At 48.9% G+C, this 15,281-nt stretch overlaps 1 protein-coding gene across 1 annotated transcript in view; it reads right to left on the reverse strand.

The window, feature by feature from the left end:
* LOC125739605 (NACHT, LRR and PYD domains-containing protein 12-like) overlaps window positions 1-8,092 on the reverse strand; it is a 728,681-nt gene extending 720,589 nt beyond the window's left edge. Inside the window, exons 1-3 of the mRNA XM_049009881.1 lie at window positions 8,047-8,092; window positions 7,773-7,874; window positions 3,634-3,747 (exon numbers count right to left, since the gene is read on the reverse strand). Of these exons, the coding sequence (XP_048865838.1) occupies window positions 3,634-3,747; window positions 7,773-7,834 (176 nt within the window). The 5' untranslated portion in view covers window positions 7,835-7,874; window positions 8,047-8,092. The remainder of the gene's footprint in view (window positions 1-3,633; window positions 3,748-7,772; window positions 7,875-8,046) is intronic.
* Window positions 8,093-15,281: the final 7,189 nt, after the last annotated feature.

Consider the following 15,281-nt stretch of genomic DNA (forward strand, 5'->3'; position numbering starts at 1 on the left):
TTCTCCCTTGTCAGACTCACTAAAAAGCCTTTCAAGAACAGTGGCTGAAATCCAGCAGAACACAGGTATGTGGCACATGATGAAGAGGCTCCTTGATGATTTCACATGTGTGATAATCCTGTTATCCTGGCTCTGATCACTAAATCTCTTCCTGAAATACTCCTCCTTCTGGACATCACTGAACCCTCGTATCTCTGTCACCTGGTGGACACACTCAGGAGGTATCTGATTGGCTGCTGCTGGCCGGGAGGTTATCCAGAGGAGAGCGGATGGAAGCAGATTCCCCTTAATGAGGTTAGTCAACAGCACATCCAGTGATGTTTTCTTTGTTACATCAAACCAGCTCTCATTCTTCTGAAAATCTAGAGGAAGGCGACACTCATCCAGACCATCAAAGATCAACAAAACTTTGTACCTACACAGCTCAGTGGATTCAAGCGATTTCAGTTCTGGGACAAAGTGGTGAAGCAGATCAATCAGACTGTATTCATCCTTAATCAAATTCAGGTCCCGGAAAGGAAGAGTAAATATGAAGTGAATGTCTTGGTTTGCTTTTCCTTCTGCCCAGTCAAGAATAACTTTCTGCACAGAGACTGTTTTCCCGATACCTGCGACCCCTTTTGTGAGTACAGTTCTGATAGGTGTCAAACGTCCATATAAGGGTTTAAATATATCATTGCACTTGACTGTAGTATCTTCTGTTAGCCTTTTCTTGGATGCTGTTTCAATCAGTCTCACTTCATGTTCATCACTGACTCCTCCAGCTCCCCCTTCAGTTATGTAGAGTTCTGTGTAAATCTCTCTGAGAAGTGTTGGCTGTCCTTCCTTAGCTTTCCCTTCAAATACACACTCAAATTTCTTCTTCAGATTACATTTGATTGTGTGCTGATACTGTGACAGAAGATGCCCTGAAATGAAATGAGAGCTTTTCAAAAAACATTTTTTACTCATTTAAGTCAAATTAAATCAAATACATGTTAAACTGAAATGTAATACACATTTTTTATAAACTAGTTCTCAGCAGTAAATCAAACACACACTGAATGAGGTACAGCTCTTACTCTTCTCCAACATGTCAGCAAGATCATTTTGCTCCATGTTCCTCAGGATGTACAGTGTGATCTTCAGAGCTCCCTCTCTACCACAGGTCTTCTGCATCTGACCATCACTGTCCAGGTCATTGTCCTCCTCCAGCTGAGGCTCAGAGCATTCTGGGTCATTCTGATCCAGGTACCTTTTGAATTTCATCAGCTCGTCCTTCAGAAACATTTGAGCTTTTTTCTCCAGTAACTGAAATGAACAGTTACAGTTTAATTATTATCACTCCTGGCACCGTATCTGTTTATAACTTCATTTGTGAATTATGCTGCATTCCATTACAACTTGTAATGTGGAAATTTGAAGTTCCTAGTGTGAAATTATCTGAAGCTATCTGGCTAAGCAAGAAATCCTGCTCTTTGAAACAGGTCCCTGGTTTTGCTAAATGACTTTCCGACTTGCTGTACTGGAATGAGGTTAACTTGGGTGTGACATCATTCCCAGCTATGACTTCCGACCTTTGAGGTAAATGGAACGCAGCATTAATCTTTGACAGGATGAACTACTTATTGTACATTGTAGAAGATATGTGTCAATTTAGATAAAATTTAAGAAAATATACTTTAGTAATAAATGCACACCTTGAAGATGGATGATAAGTCTCCTTTATTCACTCTATTCACTCGGTCCCTGTGAATTAAACACAAATATCCAACCATTATATTTTTATTTAAATAGATGCAACTGCCGTCCACATTCTGAGCTTATTTCATTAGACTGACATCAGCTTGCTTATGACAGTATAAGAGAAGCAGTGACACCTAGTGGCAGCATAGAGAGACAGCAGGTAGCAGCCAGGAGAGACGGTTTGGCATGTAGCTCCCAGTCACTCAATGACATTCACTGGTTACTTCTTGTAAACTGTTTAACATGATTTCAAACAGATTTCAACTTAATTACCATAACTATCCAGGGGTGGAATTTGGGAGGGGACAGCCCTGGCTCCTGCAATTTAGGGAACCCCAGCTGATCTTGAATTTTTTTTTTTGCTTACAATAAAATGTATAATAATATTACGATATACAAATTTTGCATGATACCCCCCCCCCCCCCCCCAGCAGCACTCCTATTTCTCTTTTGGCTCCAAAGCAGCTCGCTTAACCCCAAAGGGATTTATTCTGTCTCTTGTTTCCAGGGTTAACACTAGACTGCCTGTAATACTCAGGGGCTTCCTGTCTCTCGCTGGGCTACACCTCAGGTTCCCAGCAGGCCCAGGCTCTGGTGTGACCTCTGGCAGCTCCGTAGGATCTTGTCCAGTGTGAGAGAAAAACTGACTAGAGGGATATTTTGTAATCAGCTTTGAAACTGTATCTTTGTGCAGCTAATGCAAAAGTACCTGAGTGTTATGCAGCTGACAGCCAAGAATGTCAGCTTAAGAGAATTAAGAGTTAACCTTAGTGTAGCAATATGTGCTTCAACTTTGTACTCATTAGATTGAGCAGAAATGCAGGCTAGAGAACAGAAATGTGAGTTCAGAGCCTGTTTATCAGACAGACCAGGAAAATCACAAAGGCTACAGTGAGTGGGGGCTGCTTGCAGGTGGCCAGACCCACAAGTTACAGGCTGTATAAAGTTCATATGAAATGCTGATTACAAAATATCCATCTACTCAGTTTCTCTCTCACAAGTGTTGTCCCTGGTCCCAGGTTCATAGCTCCTTAGTTCTGTTTGTTAATTGTTAGTTAATTCCACCTGTGTCCTGTTTCCAGTGTCTGTTCTGATTGGTTGATTGTTTTGAGTCCTCACACCTGCCTTTTGTTAGTCCCCATGATCTGTGTATTTTAGTTCCTGCCTGTGGTCAGTTCCCTCAGTTGGTCATTGTGTCACCTCCTGTTGATCATGTGCTTTGTTTCTGTGTGTGTTGGATTCCTGTGTAGTTCTTTCTCCCCTTAGTCCTGCTCCCTGGGTTGCCCTGCTCTTTCCTAGTGTTCCCCTCTGTTTTGTTGTTACGGCTTTTTGACCCCTCGTGGTTCCCTTATTTTCTGCTCTGTGTTGTTATAAATAAACCCCTGTCATGTTGGAGCCGCACTGTGGATCGTCATCCTTTCCTCACCTGCACCATCCCCCGATCCCATGATAACTAGCTAATTAGTAACAGGCTCTGTTCCATTAAACATGTTCAAACTGAAGCCTCAGTCTGAACAGAGCTAAAGAGCCCATGAGAATCTATTTATTATCAAAGCAGAAACATCCGTCCCATAAGACAATCTATTGTCCAGTCATGCTTAATCAATATAGAGCAGTAGCTCTTTTCCAGCTGTATGCTGAGGATTGACATTTAAAATCCACTTTTCAATCAATCTTCTAATTCCAGCTCACAAGAAGTCAGTCTTTAGTGATCCTCAGACTTTAACTTCACACGTGATTTATACAGAAGACAGACAAAAGTTCTGTTTAAATTTTCAAAGACAATGGGATTTGCAAAAGTAAAAAAAATTAGAAAGTTGAAGTTCGTTTTCTTGTAGCTTGTGTGTGCCTGTATGTCTTTTGACTGAGAGTCTGAGTGTTTTAAACAATGTTTAAATGTATATTTACCTTTGATCTGTAGGAAAACGTCCCTCTCTGAAGTAGATTGGGTGGTCCATTGACCTGTCACTCTTCATGGAAACACAGCTGGGTGCAGGTGAGCCTGCTCTCTCCATCAGGACACTGAGGACAGTGAGAGGAAAGATCCTCATTATATAAATATAATCCATATAATATGGACAGGGTCACATTAAACCTTCAGCTGTTTAACCTCCTGCTCTTCAAGTACTTTGATATGCTGTGAAGCTCTTCATGCAAAAATGCTTTTTACATTTAGCCATCCATCCATCCATCCATTATCTCCCGCTTAATCCGGAGTCGGGTCGCGGGGGCAGCAGCCTCAGCAGGGAGACCCAGACTTCCCTCTCCCCGGCCACTTCGTCTAGCTCCTCTGGGGGGACCCCGAGGCGTTCCCAGGCCAGCCGAGAGACATAGTCTCTCCAGCGTGTCCTGGGTCTTCCCCGGGGCCTCCTCCCAGTGGGACATGCCCGGAATACCTCCCCAGGGAGGCGTCCCGGAGGCATCCTGATCAGATGCCCGAGCCACCTCATCTGGCTCCTCTCGATGCGGAGGAGCAGCGGCTCTACTCTGAGTCCCTCCCGAATGACTGAGCTCCTCACCCTATCTTTAAGGGAGAGCCCAGCCACCCTGCGGAGGAAACTCATTTCGGCCGCTTGTACCCGCGATCTCGTTCTTTCGGTCACTACCCATAGCTCATGACCATAGGTGAGGGTAGGAACGTAGATCGACTGGTAAATCGAGAGCTTCGCCTTTTGGCTCAGCTCTCTCTTCACCATGACAGACCGATGCAGCGCCCGCATGACTGCTGACGCCGCACCGATCCGCCTGTCGATCTCCCGCTCCATCGTTCCCCCACTCGTGAACAAGATCCCGAGATACTTAAACTCCTCCACTTGGGGGAGGACCCCATCCCCAACCCGGAGAGAGCACTCTACCCTTTTCCGGCTGAGAACCATGGTCTCGGATTTGGAGGTGCTGATTCTCATCCCAGCCGCTTCGCACTCGGCTGCGAACTGCTCCAGTGAGAGCTGAAGGTCACGGCTCGATGAGGCCAACAGAACCACATCATCCGCAAAAAGCAGAGACCTAATCCTGAGGTCACCGAACCGGACGCCCTCAACGCCCTGGCTGCGCCTAGAAATTCTGTCCATAAAAACTATGAACAGAATCGGTGACAAAGGGCAGCCCTGACGGAGTCCAACCCTCACCGGAAACGAGTCCGACTTATTGCCGCCCATGCGGACCAAACTCTGGCACCGGTCATACAGGGACCGAACCGCCCTTAAAAGGGAGCCCGGTACCCCATACTCCCGGAGCACTCCCCACAGGACCCCACGAGGGACACGGTCGAATGCCTTTTCCAAGTCCACAAAACACATGTAGACTGGTCGGGCAAACTCCCATGAACCCTCCAGAACCCTGCTGAGAGTATAGAGCTGGTCCACTGTTCCACGGCCAGGGCGAAAACCACACTGCTCCTCCTGAATCCGAGGTTCGACAATCCGGCGGACCCTCCTTTCCAGGACCCCCGAATAGACCTTACCAGGGAGGCTGAGAAGTGTGATCCCCCTGTAGTTGGAGCACACCCTCCGGTCCCCTTTCTTAAAGAGGGGGACCACCACCCCGGTCTGCCAATCCAGAGGTACTGCCCCCGATGTCCACGCGATGCTGCAGATGCGTGTCAACCAGGACAGCCCCGCAGCATCCAGAGCCTTGAGGAACTCTGGGCGAATCTCGTCCACCCCCGGGGCCCGGCCACCGAGGAGCTTTTTGACCACCTCGGCGACCTCCACCCCCGAGATAGGCGAGTCCACCCCCAAGTCCCCACACTCTGCTTCCATATTGGAAGGTGTGTCGGTGGGATTGAGGAGGTATTCGAAGTACTCCCCCCACCGACCCAAAACGTCCCGAGCTGAGGTCAGCAGCGCACCATCCCCACCATAAATAGTGTCGATGCTGCACCGCTTTCCCGCCCGGAGCCGCCGGATGGTGGACCAGAATCTCCTCGAAGCCGTCCGGAAGTCGTTCTCCATGGCCTCACCAAACTCCTCCCACAGCCGAGTTTTTGCCTCAGCGACCGCCAAAGCCGCATTCCGCTTGGCCTGCCGGTAGCTGTCAGCTGCGTCTGGAGTCCCACAGGCCAGAAAGGCCCGATAAGACTCCTTCTTCAGCTTGACAGCATCCCTTACCACCGGTGTCCACCAGCGGGTTCGGGGATTACCGCCGCGACAGGCACCGACCACCTTGCGGCCGCAGCTCCGGTCAGCCGCCTCCACAATGGAGGCACGGAACATGGCCCATTCGGACTCAATGTCCCCCGCCTCCCCCGGGATATGGGAGAAGTTCTGCTGGAGGTAGGAGTTGAAACTCTCCCTGACAGGGGATTCCGCCAGACGTTCCCAGCAGACCCTCACTATACGCTTGGGCCTGCCAGGCCTGGCCAGCTTCCTCCCCCACCAGCGGAGCCAACCCACCACCAGGTAGTGATCGGTTGACAGCTCCGCCCCTCTCTTCACCCGAGTGTCCAAAATATGCGGCCGCAAGTCCGACGACACGACTACAAAGTCGATCATCGAACTGCGGCCTAGGGTGTCCTGGTGCCAAGTGCACATATGGACACCCTTATGCTTGAACATGGTGTTCATTATGGACAGTCCGTGACGAGCACAGAAGTCCAATAACAAAACACCGCTCGGGTTCAGATCGGGGGGGCCGTTCCTCCCAATCACGCCCCTCCAGGTCTCACTGTCGCTGCCCACGTGAGCATTGAAGTCCCCCAGCAGAACAAGGGAGTCCCCAGGAGGAGCGCTCTCCAACACCCCTTCCAAGGACTCCAAAAAGGGTGGGTATTCCGAACTGCTGTTCGGCGCATAAGCGCAAACAACAGTCAGGACCCGTCCCCCCACCCGAAGGCGGAGGGAGGCTACCCTCTCGTCCACTGCGGTAAACCCCAATGTACAGGCGCCCAGCCTGGGGGCAATAAGTATGCCCACGCCCGCTCGGCGCCTCTCCCCGCGGGCAACTCCAGAGTGGAAAAGGGTCCAACCCCCCTCAAGGAGACTGGTTCCAGAGCCCAAGCCGTGCGTCGAGGTGAGTCCGACTATATCTAGCCGGAACTTCACAACCTCGCGCACCAGCTCAGGCTCTTTCCCCATCAGAGAGGTGACATTCCATGTCCCTAGAGCTAGCTTCTGCAGCCGAGGATCGGACCGCCAAGGTCCCCGCCTTTGGCCGCCGCCCAGATCACCTCGTACCCGACCCCTATGGCCCCTCCCATGGGTGGTGAGCCCATTGGAGGGGGGACCCACGTGCCTTGTTCGGGCTGCGCCCGACCAGGCCCCATGGGTGTAGGCCTGGCCGCCAGGCGCTCGCCATCGAGCCCCACCCCCAGGCCTGGCTCCAGGGGGGGGCCCCGGTGACCCGCGTCCGGGCAAGGGAAACCGTGAATCCAAGATTTTTCTCATCATAAGGGGTTTTTGAGCCGTACTTCGTCTGGTTCCTCACCCAGGACCTGTTTGCCTTGGGTGACCCTACCAGGGGCATAAAGCCCCAGACAACATAGCTCCTGGGATCATTGTAACACGCAAACCCCTCCACCACGATAAGGTGTCGGCTCCAGGAGGGGACATTTAGCTTTAATGTGAAATAAAGTCTCACCTAAAATAAAGATCCCAATATGAAAGATTTAGTATCATTGTTACAGCCTCCATTACTAGACTTGCCTGTTGTTGCTTAATGTTATATAAATTTAGCCTTAAATTGGGATCCTCACAATAAATTTCACCAAGTTACCAATAAAAAAAATTATAAAATATAAACTTTATTTTAGCGCATATTCAGAAAATCACCTCGCGCCCCAATTATGTGAAAAATTGAAGAATAAGCGCTAAGTGGCAGTAGAGGACCGCGTCCCGGGAGTACAATTAAATGTAAATACTTGGAGGAAATTAAATTTCATAAACTTAATAAATGATAAACATAAATAATCTACTCCACGGTATTGAATCAGTTAAGTCTCGAGGAAGTGAATTAAGTTAAGACTGATTACTCTCTCTTTCGAGAATGTTGGAACGTTTATTTTTTATGACCGTGTGTAAAACAGCACAAACACACAGGTTCTGTCTTACCTCTCAGTTCTCTTTGTTTTACACTCTGCTGGGGGGGGTATTTCAGAAGCAGCTCCCCCCATTTCTGTGCCGATCTAGACCAGATGACTCCTGCTGGGGCCTCTATGAACACGAAGGGTAAACATAGTACATACAAACATACATACAGACACATATGTATGTCTGGGGTGTCGCAGGACTGGTTTGAGAAACAGTATATAGCATCCGCTACATATACAATACACTCCCAAATATAGCTTATTTATTACGTTGTATCTGTTGACTAAAATCTTACCTTGCAATACAGAATCTTATCCGTGTTTCTTGACAAAATGGAGAGTTAAAGTATTACTAAAATACTTTCACTTTCATTTACAAACAGGGAATGTTGCATATCAAACGCGGAAGCGGTCCAAGCAGAAATGGACACGAACTCAGTGACACGGCGTAGGATTTTTGCCGGATATTATCCATGTCACTTAATAACAAGTAACAATAAGAGAAAGGGGACAAGCTCCCGCCGCCACCTGATTCTGTCATGACGCACATTTTGCGTTATACTTGTACATATAAAACGCGGTTCTGCAGTGACACTTAAATCGATAACACGCATAAATCATTATCACACTATCTTACTCATGATTCACTTTTCACATTTGTCGCCGCCCCACGGTTACTTTTGGGACGTTATAAAACGCTTAACGTGAAAATCTTAATGTGGTTTAATCTACAAAAACAGCTATGGGGCGCCGTTTGTAAAGATAGCAAACATTTTTGTACTTGCCACTTTTTCAACATTTAGTGCAATTTTCTGACATTTAGCTAGAAGTCAATGGTGTTGTGGATCATCAGGTTTTTTTGCTGTGTAAATTATGTTCAAAATTGTTCAACATATGTAAATATAAATGGCTTGTCTATATATAAATATTAAATGTAAATGTTAAATATAAATGTTAAATGTAAATATAAATATAAATGTTAAATATAAAACTTAAATGTAAATGTAAATATAAATGTTAAATATAAATGTTAAATGTAAATGTAAATATAAATGTTAAATATAAAACTTAAATGTAAATGTAAATATAAATGTTAAATATAAATGTTAAATGTAAATATAAATATAAATGTTAAATATAAAACTTAAATATAAATCTAAATGTTAAATGTTAAATCTAAATGTTAAATGTTAAATCTAAATGTTAAATGTAGACTCTAAATGTTGAGAACGTATGCAAATTAGCCACGCCCATTTGCGTAAAATGGGCGGTACCGACGAGAACGCGTCACAGGCAGAAGGGCATACAGGGAAGGCGTCACAGGCAGAAGGGCATACAGGGAAGGCGTCACAGGCAGAAGAGCGTACGGAGAAGGCGTCACAGGCAGAAGGGCGTACGGAGAAAGCGTCATAGGCAGAAGAGCGTACAGGGAAGGCGTCACAGGCAGAAGGGCGTACGGAGAAGGCGTCACAGGCAGAAGAGCGTACAGGGAAGGCGTCACAGGCAGAAGGGCGTACGGAGAAGGCGTCACAGGCAGAAGAGCGTACAGGGAAGGCGTCACAGGCAGAAGGGCATACAGGGTAGGCGTCACAGGCAGAAGGGCGTACGGAGAAAGCGTCATAGGCAGAAGAGCGTACAGGGAAGGCGTCACAGGCAGAAGGGCGTACGGAGAAGGCGTCACAGGCAGAAGAGCGTACAGGGAAGGCGTCACAGGCAGAAGGGCATACAGGGTAGGCGTCACAGGCAGAAGGGCATACAGAGAAGGCATCACAGGCAGAAGGGCATACAGGGAAGGCGTCACAGGCAGAAGGGCGTACGGAGAAGGCGTCACTGGCAGAAGGGCATAGAGGGAAGGCATCACAGGCAGAAGGGCATACAGGGAAGGCGTCACAGGCAGAAGGGCGTACGGAGAAGGCGTCACTGGCAGAAGGGCGTACAGGGAAGGCGTCACTGGCAGAAGGGCGTACAGGGAAGGCGTCACAGGCAGAAGGGCATACAGGGAAGGCGTCACAGGCAGAAGGGCATAGAGGGAAGGCATCACAGGCAGAAGGGCATACAGGGAAGGCGTCACAGGCAGAAGAGCGTACAGGGAAGGGATCACAGGCAGAAGGGCATAGAGGGAAGGCGTCACAGGCAGAAGGGCGTACGGAGAAGACGACACAGGCAGAAGAGCATACAGGGAAGGCATCACAGGCAGAAGGGCGTACAGGGAAGGCGTCACAGGCAGAAGGGCATACAGGGAAGGCGTCACAGGCAGAAGAGCGTACGGAGAAGGCGTCACAGGCAGAAGAGCGTACGGAGAAGGCGTCACAGGCAGAAGGGCATACAGGGAAGGCGTCACAGGCAGAAGAGCGTACGGAGAAGGCGTCACAGGCCGAAGAGCGTACGGAGAAGGAGTCACAGGCAGAAGGGCATACAGGGAAGGCGTCACAGGCAGAAGAGCGTACGGAGAAGGCGTCACAGGCAGAAGGGCATACAGGGAAGGCGTCACAGGCAGAAGAGCGTACAGGGAAGGCGTCACAGGCAGAAGGGCGTACAGGGAAGGCATCACAGGCAGAAGGGCGTACAGGGAAGGCGTCACAGGCAGAAGGGCGTACAGGGAAGGCGTCACAGGCAGAAGAGCGTACGGAGAAGGCGTCACAGGCAGAAGAGCGTACGGAGAAGGCGTCACAGGCAGAAGGGCATACAGGGAAGGCGTCACAGGCAGAAGAGCGTACGGAGAAGGCGTCACAGGCAGAAGAGCGTACGGAGAAGGCGTCACAGGCAGAAGGGCATACAGGGAAGGCGTCACAGGCAGAAGAGCGTACGGAGAAGGCGTCACAGGCAGAAGGGCATACAGGGAAGGCATCACAGGCAGAAGGGCATACAGGGAAGGCATCACAGGCAGAAGAGCGTACAGGGAAGGCGTCACAGGCAGAAGGGCGTACGGAGAAGGCGTCACAGGCAGAAAAGCGTACAAGGAAGGCGTCACAGGCAGAAGGGCGTACAGGGAAGGCGTCACAGGCAGAAGGGCGTACAGGGAAGGCGTCACAGGCAGAAGGGCATAGAGGGAAGGCGTCACAGGCAGAAGGGCATAGAGGGAAGGCGTCACAGGCAGAAGGGCATACAGGGAAGGCATCACAGGCAGAAGGGTGTACAGGGAAGGCGTCACAGGCAGAAGGGCATACGGAGAAGGCGTCACAGGCAGAAGAGCGTACAGGGAAGGCGTCACTGGCAGAAGGGTGTACAGGGAAGGCATCACAGGCAGAAGGGCGTACGGAGAAGGCGTCACAGGCAGAAGGGCATACAGGGAAGGCGTCACAGGCAGAAGAGCGTACGGAGAAGGCGTCACAGGCAGAAGAGCGTACAAGGAAGGCGTCACAGGCAGAAGGGCGTACAGGGAAGGCGTCACAGGCAGAAGAGAGTACAGGGAAGGCGTCACAGGCAGAAGGGCTTACAGGGAAGGCGTCACAGGCAGAAGGGCATACAGGGAAGGCGTCACAGGCAGAAGGGCATACAGGGAAGGCGTCACAGGCAGAAGAGCGTACGGAGAAGGCGTCACAGGCAGAAGAGCGTACGGAGAAGGCGTCACAGGCAGAAGGGCATACAGGGAAGGCATCACAGGCAGAAGGGCATACAGGGAAGGCATCACAGGCAGAAGAGCGTACAGGGAAGGCGTCACAGGCAGAAGGGCGTACGGAGAAGGCGTCACAGGCAGAAAAGCGTACAAGGAAGGCGTCACAGGCAGAAGGGCGTACAGGGAAGGCGTCACAGGCAGAAGGGCGTACAGGGAAGGCGTCACAGGCAGAAGGGCATAGAGGGAAGGCGTCACAGGCAGAAGGGCATAGAGGGAAGGCGTCACAGGCAGAAGGGCATACAGGGAAGGCATCACAGGCAGAAGGGCATACAGGGAAGGCGTCACAGGCAGAAGGGCATACGGAGAAGGCGTCACAGGCAGAAGAGCGTACAGGGAAGGCGTCACTGGCAGAAGGGTGTACAGGGAAGGCATCACAGGCAGAAGGGCGTACGGAGAAGGCGTCACAGGCAGAAGGGCATACAGGGTAGGCGTCACAGGCAGAAGGGCATACAGGGAAGGCGTCACAGGCAGAAGAGCGTACGGAGAAGGCGTCACAGGCAGAAGAGCGTACGGAGAAGGAGTCACAGGTAGAAGGGCATACAGGGAAGGCATCACAGGCAGAAGAGCGTACAGGGAAGGCGTCACAGGCAGAAGGGCGTACGGAGAAGGCGTCACAGGCAGAAGAGCGTACAAGGAAGGCGTCACAGGCAGAAGGGCGTACAGGGAAGGCGTCACAGGCAGAAGAGTGTACAGGGAAGGCGTCACAGGCAGAAGGGCTTACAGGGAAGGCGTCACAGGCAGAAGGGCATACAGGGAAGGCGTCACAGGCAGAAGGGCATACAGGGAAGGCGTCACAGGCAGAAGAGCGTACGGAGAAGGCGTCACAGGCAGAAGAGCGTACGGAGAAGGCGTCACAGGCAGAAGGGCGTACAGGGAACGCGTCACAGGCAGAAGGGCATACAGGGAAGGCGTCACAGGCAGAAGGGCATACAGGGAAGGCGTCACAGGCAGAAGAGCGTACGGAGAAGGCGTCACAGGCAGAAGAGCGTACGGAGAAGGCGTCACAGGCAGAAGGGCATACAGGGAAGGCATCACAGGCAGAAGGGCATACAGGGAAGGCGTCACAGGCAGAAGAGCGTACAGGGAAGGCGTCACAGGCAGAAGGGCGTACGGAGAAGGCGTCACAGGCAGATGGGCATACAGGGAAGGCATCACAGGCAGAAGGGCATACGGAGAAGGCGTCACAGGCAGAAGAGCGTACGGAGAAGGCGTCACAGGCAGAAGAGCGTACTAAGCTCTGGCAGATAAGGCTGTGGCAGCATATGTAGAAGGGAGAGGCAGGTGGGAATGCAAGCATGGGGGGTCCCTGAAACGTCAGCACTGCAGTTCCACGAGGGGCTGTGAAGCTAGAGTGACAGCACTGACAGTTCAGTTCATCCAAAGCCAATGGCACCGATCCCCACCCAGCTCTACACCTCACACTACAGGTCTGACTGGGAGTGAGCAGTTAGCTAGAGCTAGAACTAAAGTCCCTATAAGCATGGGCGCCACTGCCATTAAATTTGAGGGGGACGTGTCCCCTTGACATTTCATAATTATTCGTTTGTACCCCCCCCCCCCATTTAACATAAAATATTAGCTTTATGCCAGTGTGTCATGCCCGGCTCATCCGCTCCTCGTGTGTGCCACGCCCCCTGCTTACCCACGTGTGCTTCCCTGATCGTACCCAGCTGTGTCCGCTTACTTTCAATCAGTCCTGTCTATTTAAGTCCTTGTCTTAGCAGAGTTCGATGTCTGTCATTGATATTAGGTGGTGTTTGATGGTTCCTGTCCTTAGTGGTCCGGTTAAATCCCCGTTTACCCTGAATCCCGCCTGCTTTCTGCTCGCTCGCCTACCCATGCGACCACCCGTTAGCCCAGCGACCCCAGCCAACCGTGACACAGTGTGTGTGTGTGTGTGTGTGTGTGTGTGTGTGTGTGTCCGTGACGTCCATTCAAAATGCTTCTGACACCTCTGCTATACTCAAGTATGTTTTTAGTCTAGACTTGACTATTGAGTGAACCTGAATTGAATCAGCCTCACAAAAGCAGGATGTTCAGAACTATATCCACATCACTGAAGCATCCATCATCGTCCTTGATCGTCAGATTCTAAATATGCCCGTTACTTTAAAACTGATATCAACCACAAATCTATATTATTTTTCAGGTGAATTTAATTCTCCATTACTTAACATACTGACAAGTTTTGATGGAGAATGATAAACTTAAAATTATTATAAATTTTGTTAGGTGTTACACTGATGACACACGGAAAAACCCACAATAAATTACACAGATTGACGCAGTAACTGACTACTCGGGAAACAGTCCCAGAAATATAGAACCATACCTACCAATGAACGCAGAAACTTCTTAAATTCTAAATCTTAAATAGTGCAACAACATTCGCCCCTTCTGCCTACTAAAAACTCCTCATCCAGCTCGTTAGTTTCCAGGGGGCGTCTGCTACATCAGGCACCTCCTATGCAGGCGAACAATAACTAAAGGGACGGCGATTGGATGGAGGTCCATTGGAAGTCAGGGGGTTTCCTACATGGAGGTTCCTGTAGCCAGAAGGGGGCGTCTGCAAATAATAATTTAAAAAACTAAATATGTGAACACCTTACAGTCCATTACATTTATTTGTCTTTTTTTAAAGGTTTCTCATGTCTTATAATAGGCGTCAATGGAAAAGGCTTAATGTGAGATAAAGTCCATATTCCTAATATTTTGGATTTGAAAGAAAAGATGAAAATCTTTATGACCAGATGTCTGTGAGAAATTTGGTGATTATTGGTCGCCGTTTTGGTACATTAAACCACATTAAGCCTTTTCACGTTAATCCGATCAAGGGTGGGTATAAAAGGATCATCCACCAATCCGATCTAGATTTTTCAAATAAATTAAATACTTTTTACAATCGTTTTAATTGTCATGATTTTAAAGAAGAGCAATTTTAAAAAATATTGCCCCAGGGAACAATTGTGTATATATTGATAAAAAGGTGGTTGTGAATTTTTTTTTTTTAAATATAAATAAAAAGAAAAGTCATGGTGCTGATGGAATTAGAGGCTGTTTTCTTAAACACTGTGCAGAACAGTTGGCAGATATATTTTGTTATATTTTCACTTCATCTTCATAAGGTTCCCAGCCTTTGGAAAGATTCTATAATTGTACCGGTGACAAAAAAACAAGGCTCCAAAATTATCGGAAGATTACAGGCCTGTAGCACGTACCTCTCTTGTGATGAAGTCACTTGAGAAAATTGTGAATGGTGCAATTGTAAATAAAGTGCATGGAGCCTTGGATCCACTCCAGTTTGCAGACACGTCAGGTAGGGGTGTGGAAGATGCAACGGCCACCTTATTAAATTCGGTTTTTGCACATTTAGAAGGTCTGAATACTTTTGTGCGACTAATTTTTATAGATTTTTCTTCAGCTTTTAGTTGTATTCAGCCACATATTTTAGCAGGTAGACTAGTGAATGTTTATAATCTTGATCCTGGCTTGATTGGTTGGTTGATGGACTTCTTAACTGGAAGATCACAACGTGTGAGTGTGAATGGAGTTTTATCTGATGATCTTTTCTCTTCACTGGTTCCCCTCAGGGTTACGCTCTTTCTCCACTTCTATTTGTGCTGTATACTAATGAATGTCGAAGTCAGTATGCGGGGCGGCATGTTGTGAAGTTTGCGGATGACTCTGTGATTGTGCCTCTTCTTAACAGAAAGGTCCTTGACCATGGTCCTGTTGTGGAAGAATTTATTGGTTGGTGCAAGTCATCGTTTGTGGACATTAATACACGAAAAACGAAAGAGATGATCATAGATTTTGGGAAGAATCCCATGGTCACTTCCCCAGTGATTATTAATGATCAGGGGATTGAAGTAGTGTAGCATTATAAATACCTTGGTATTGAACTTGATAATAAAT

This window comes from Brienomyrus brachyistius, chromosome 4 (assembly GCF_023856365.1).
Source record: "Brienomyrus brachyistius isolate T26 chromosome 4, BBRACH_0.4, whole genome shotgun sequence".
Taxonomy (NCBI): Eukaryota; Metazoa; Chordata; class Actinopteri; order Osteoglossiformes; family Mormyridae; genus Brienomyrus; species Brienomyrus brachyistius.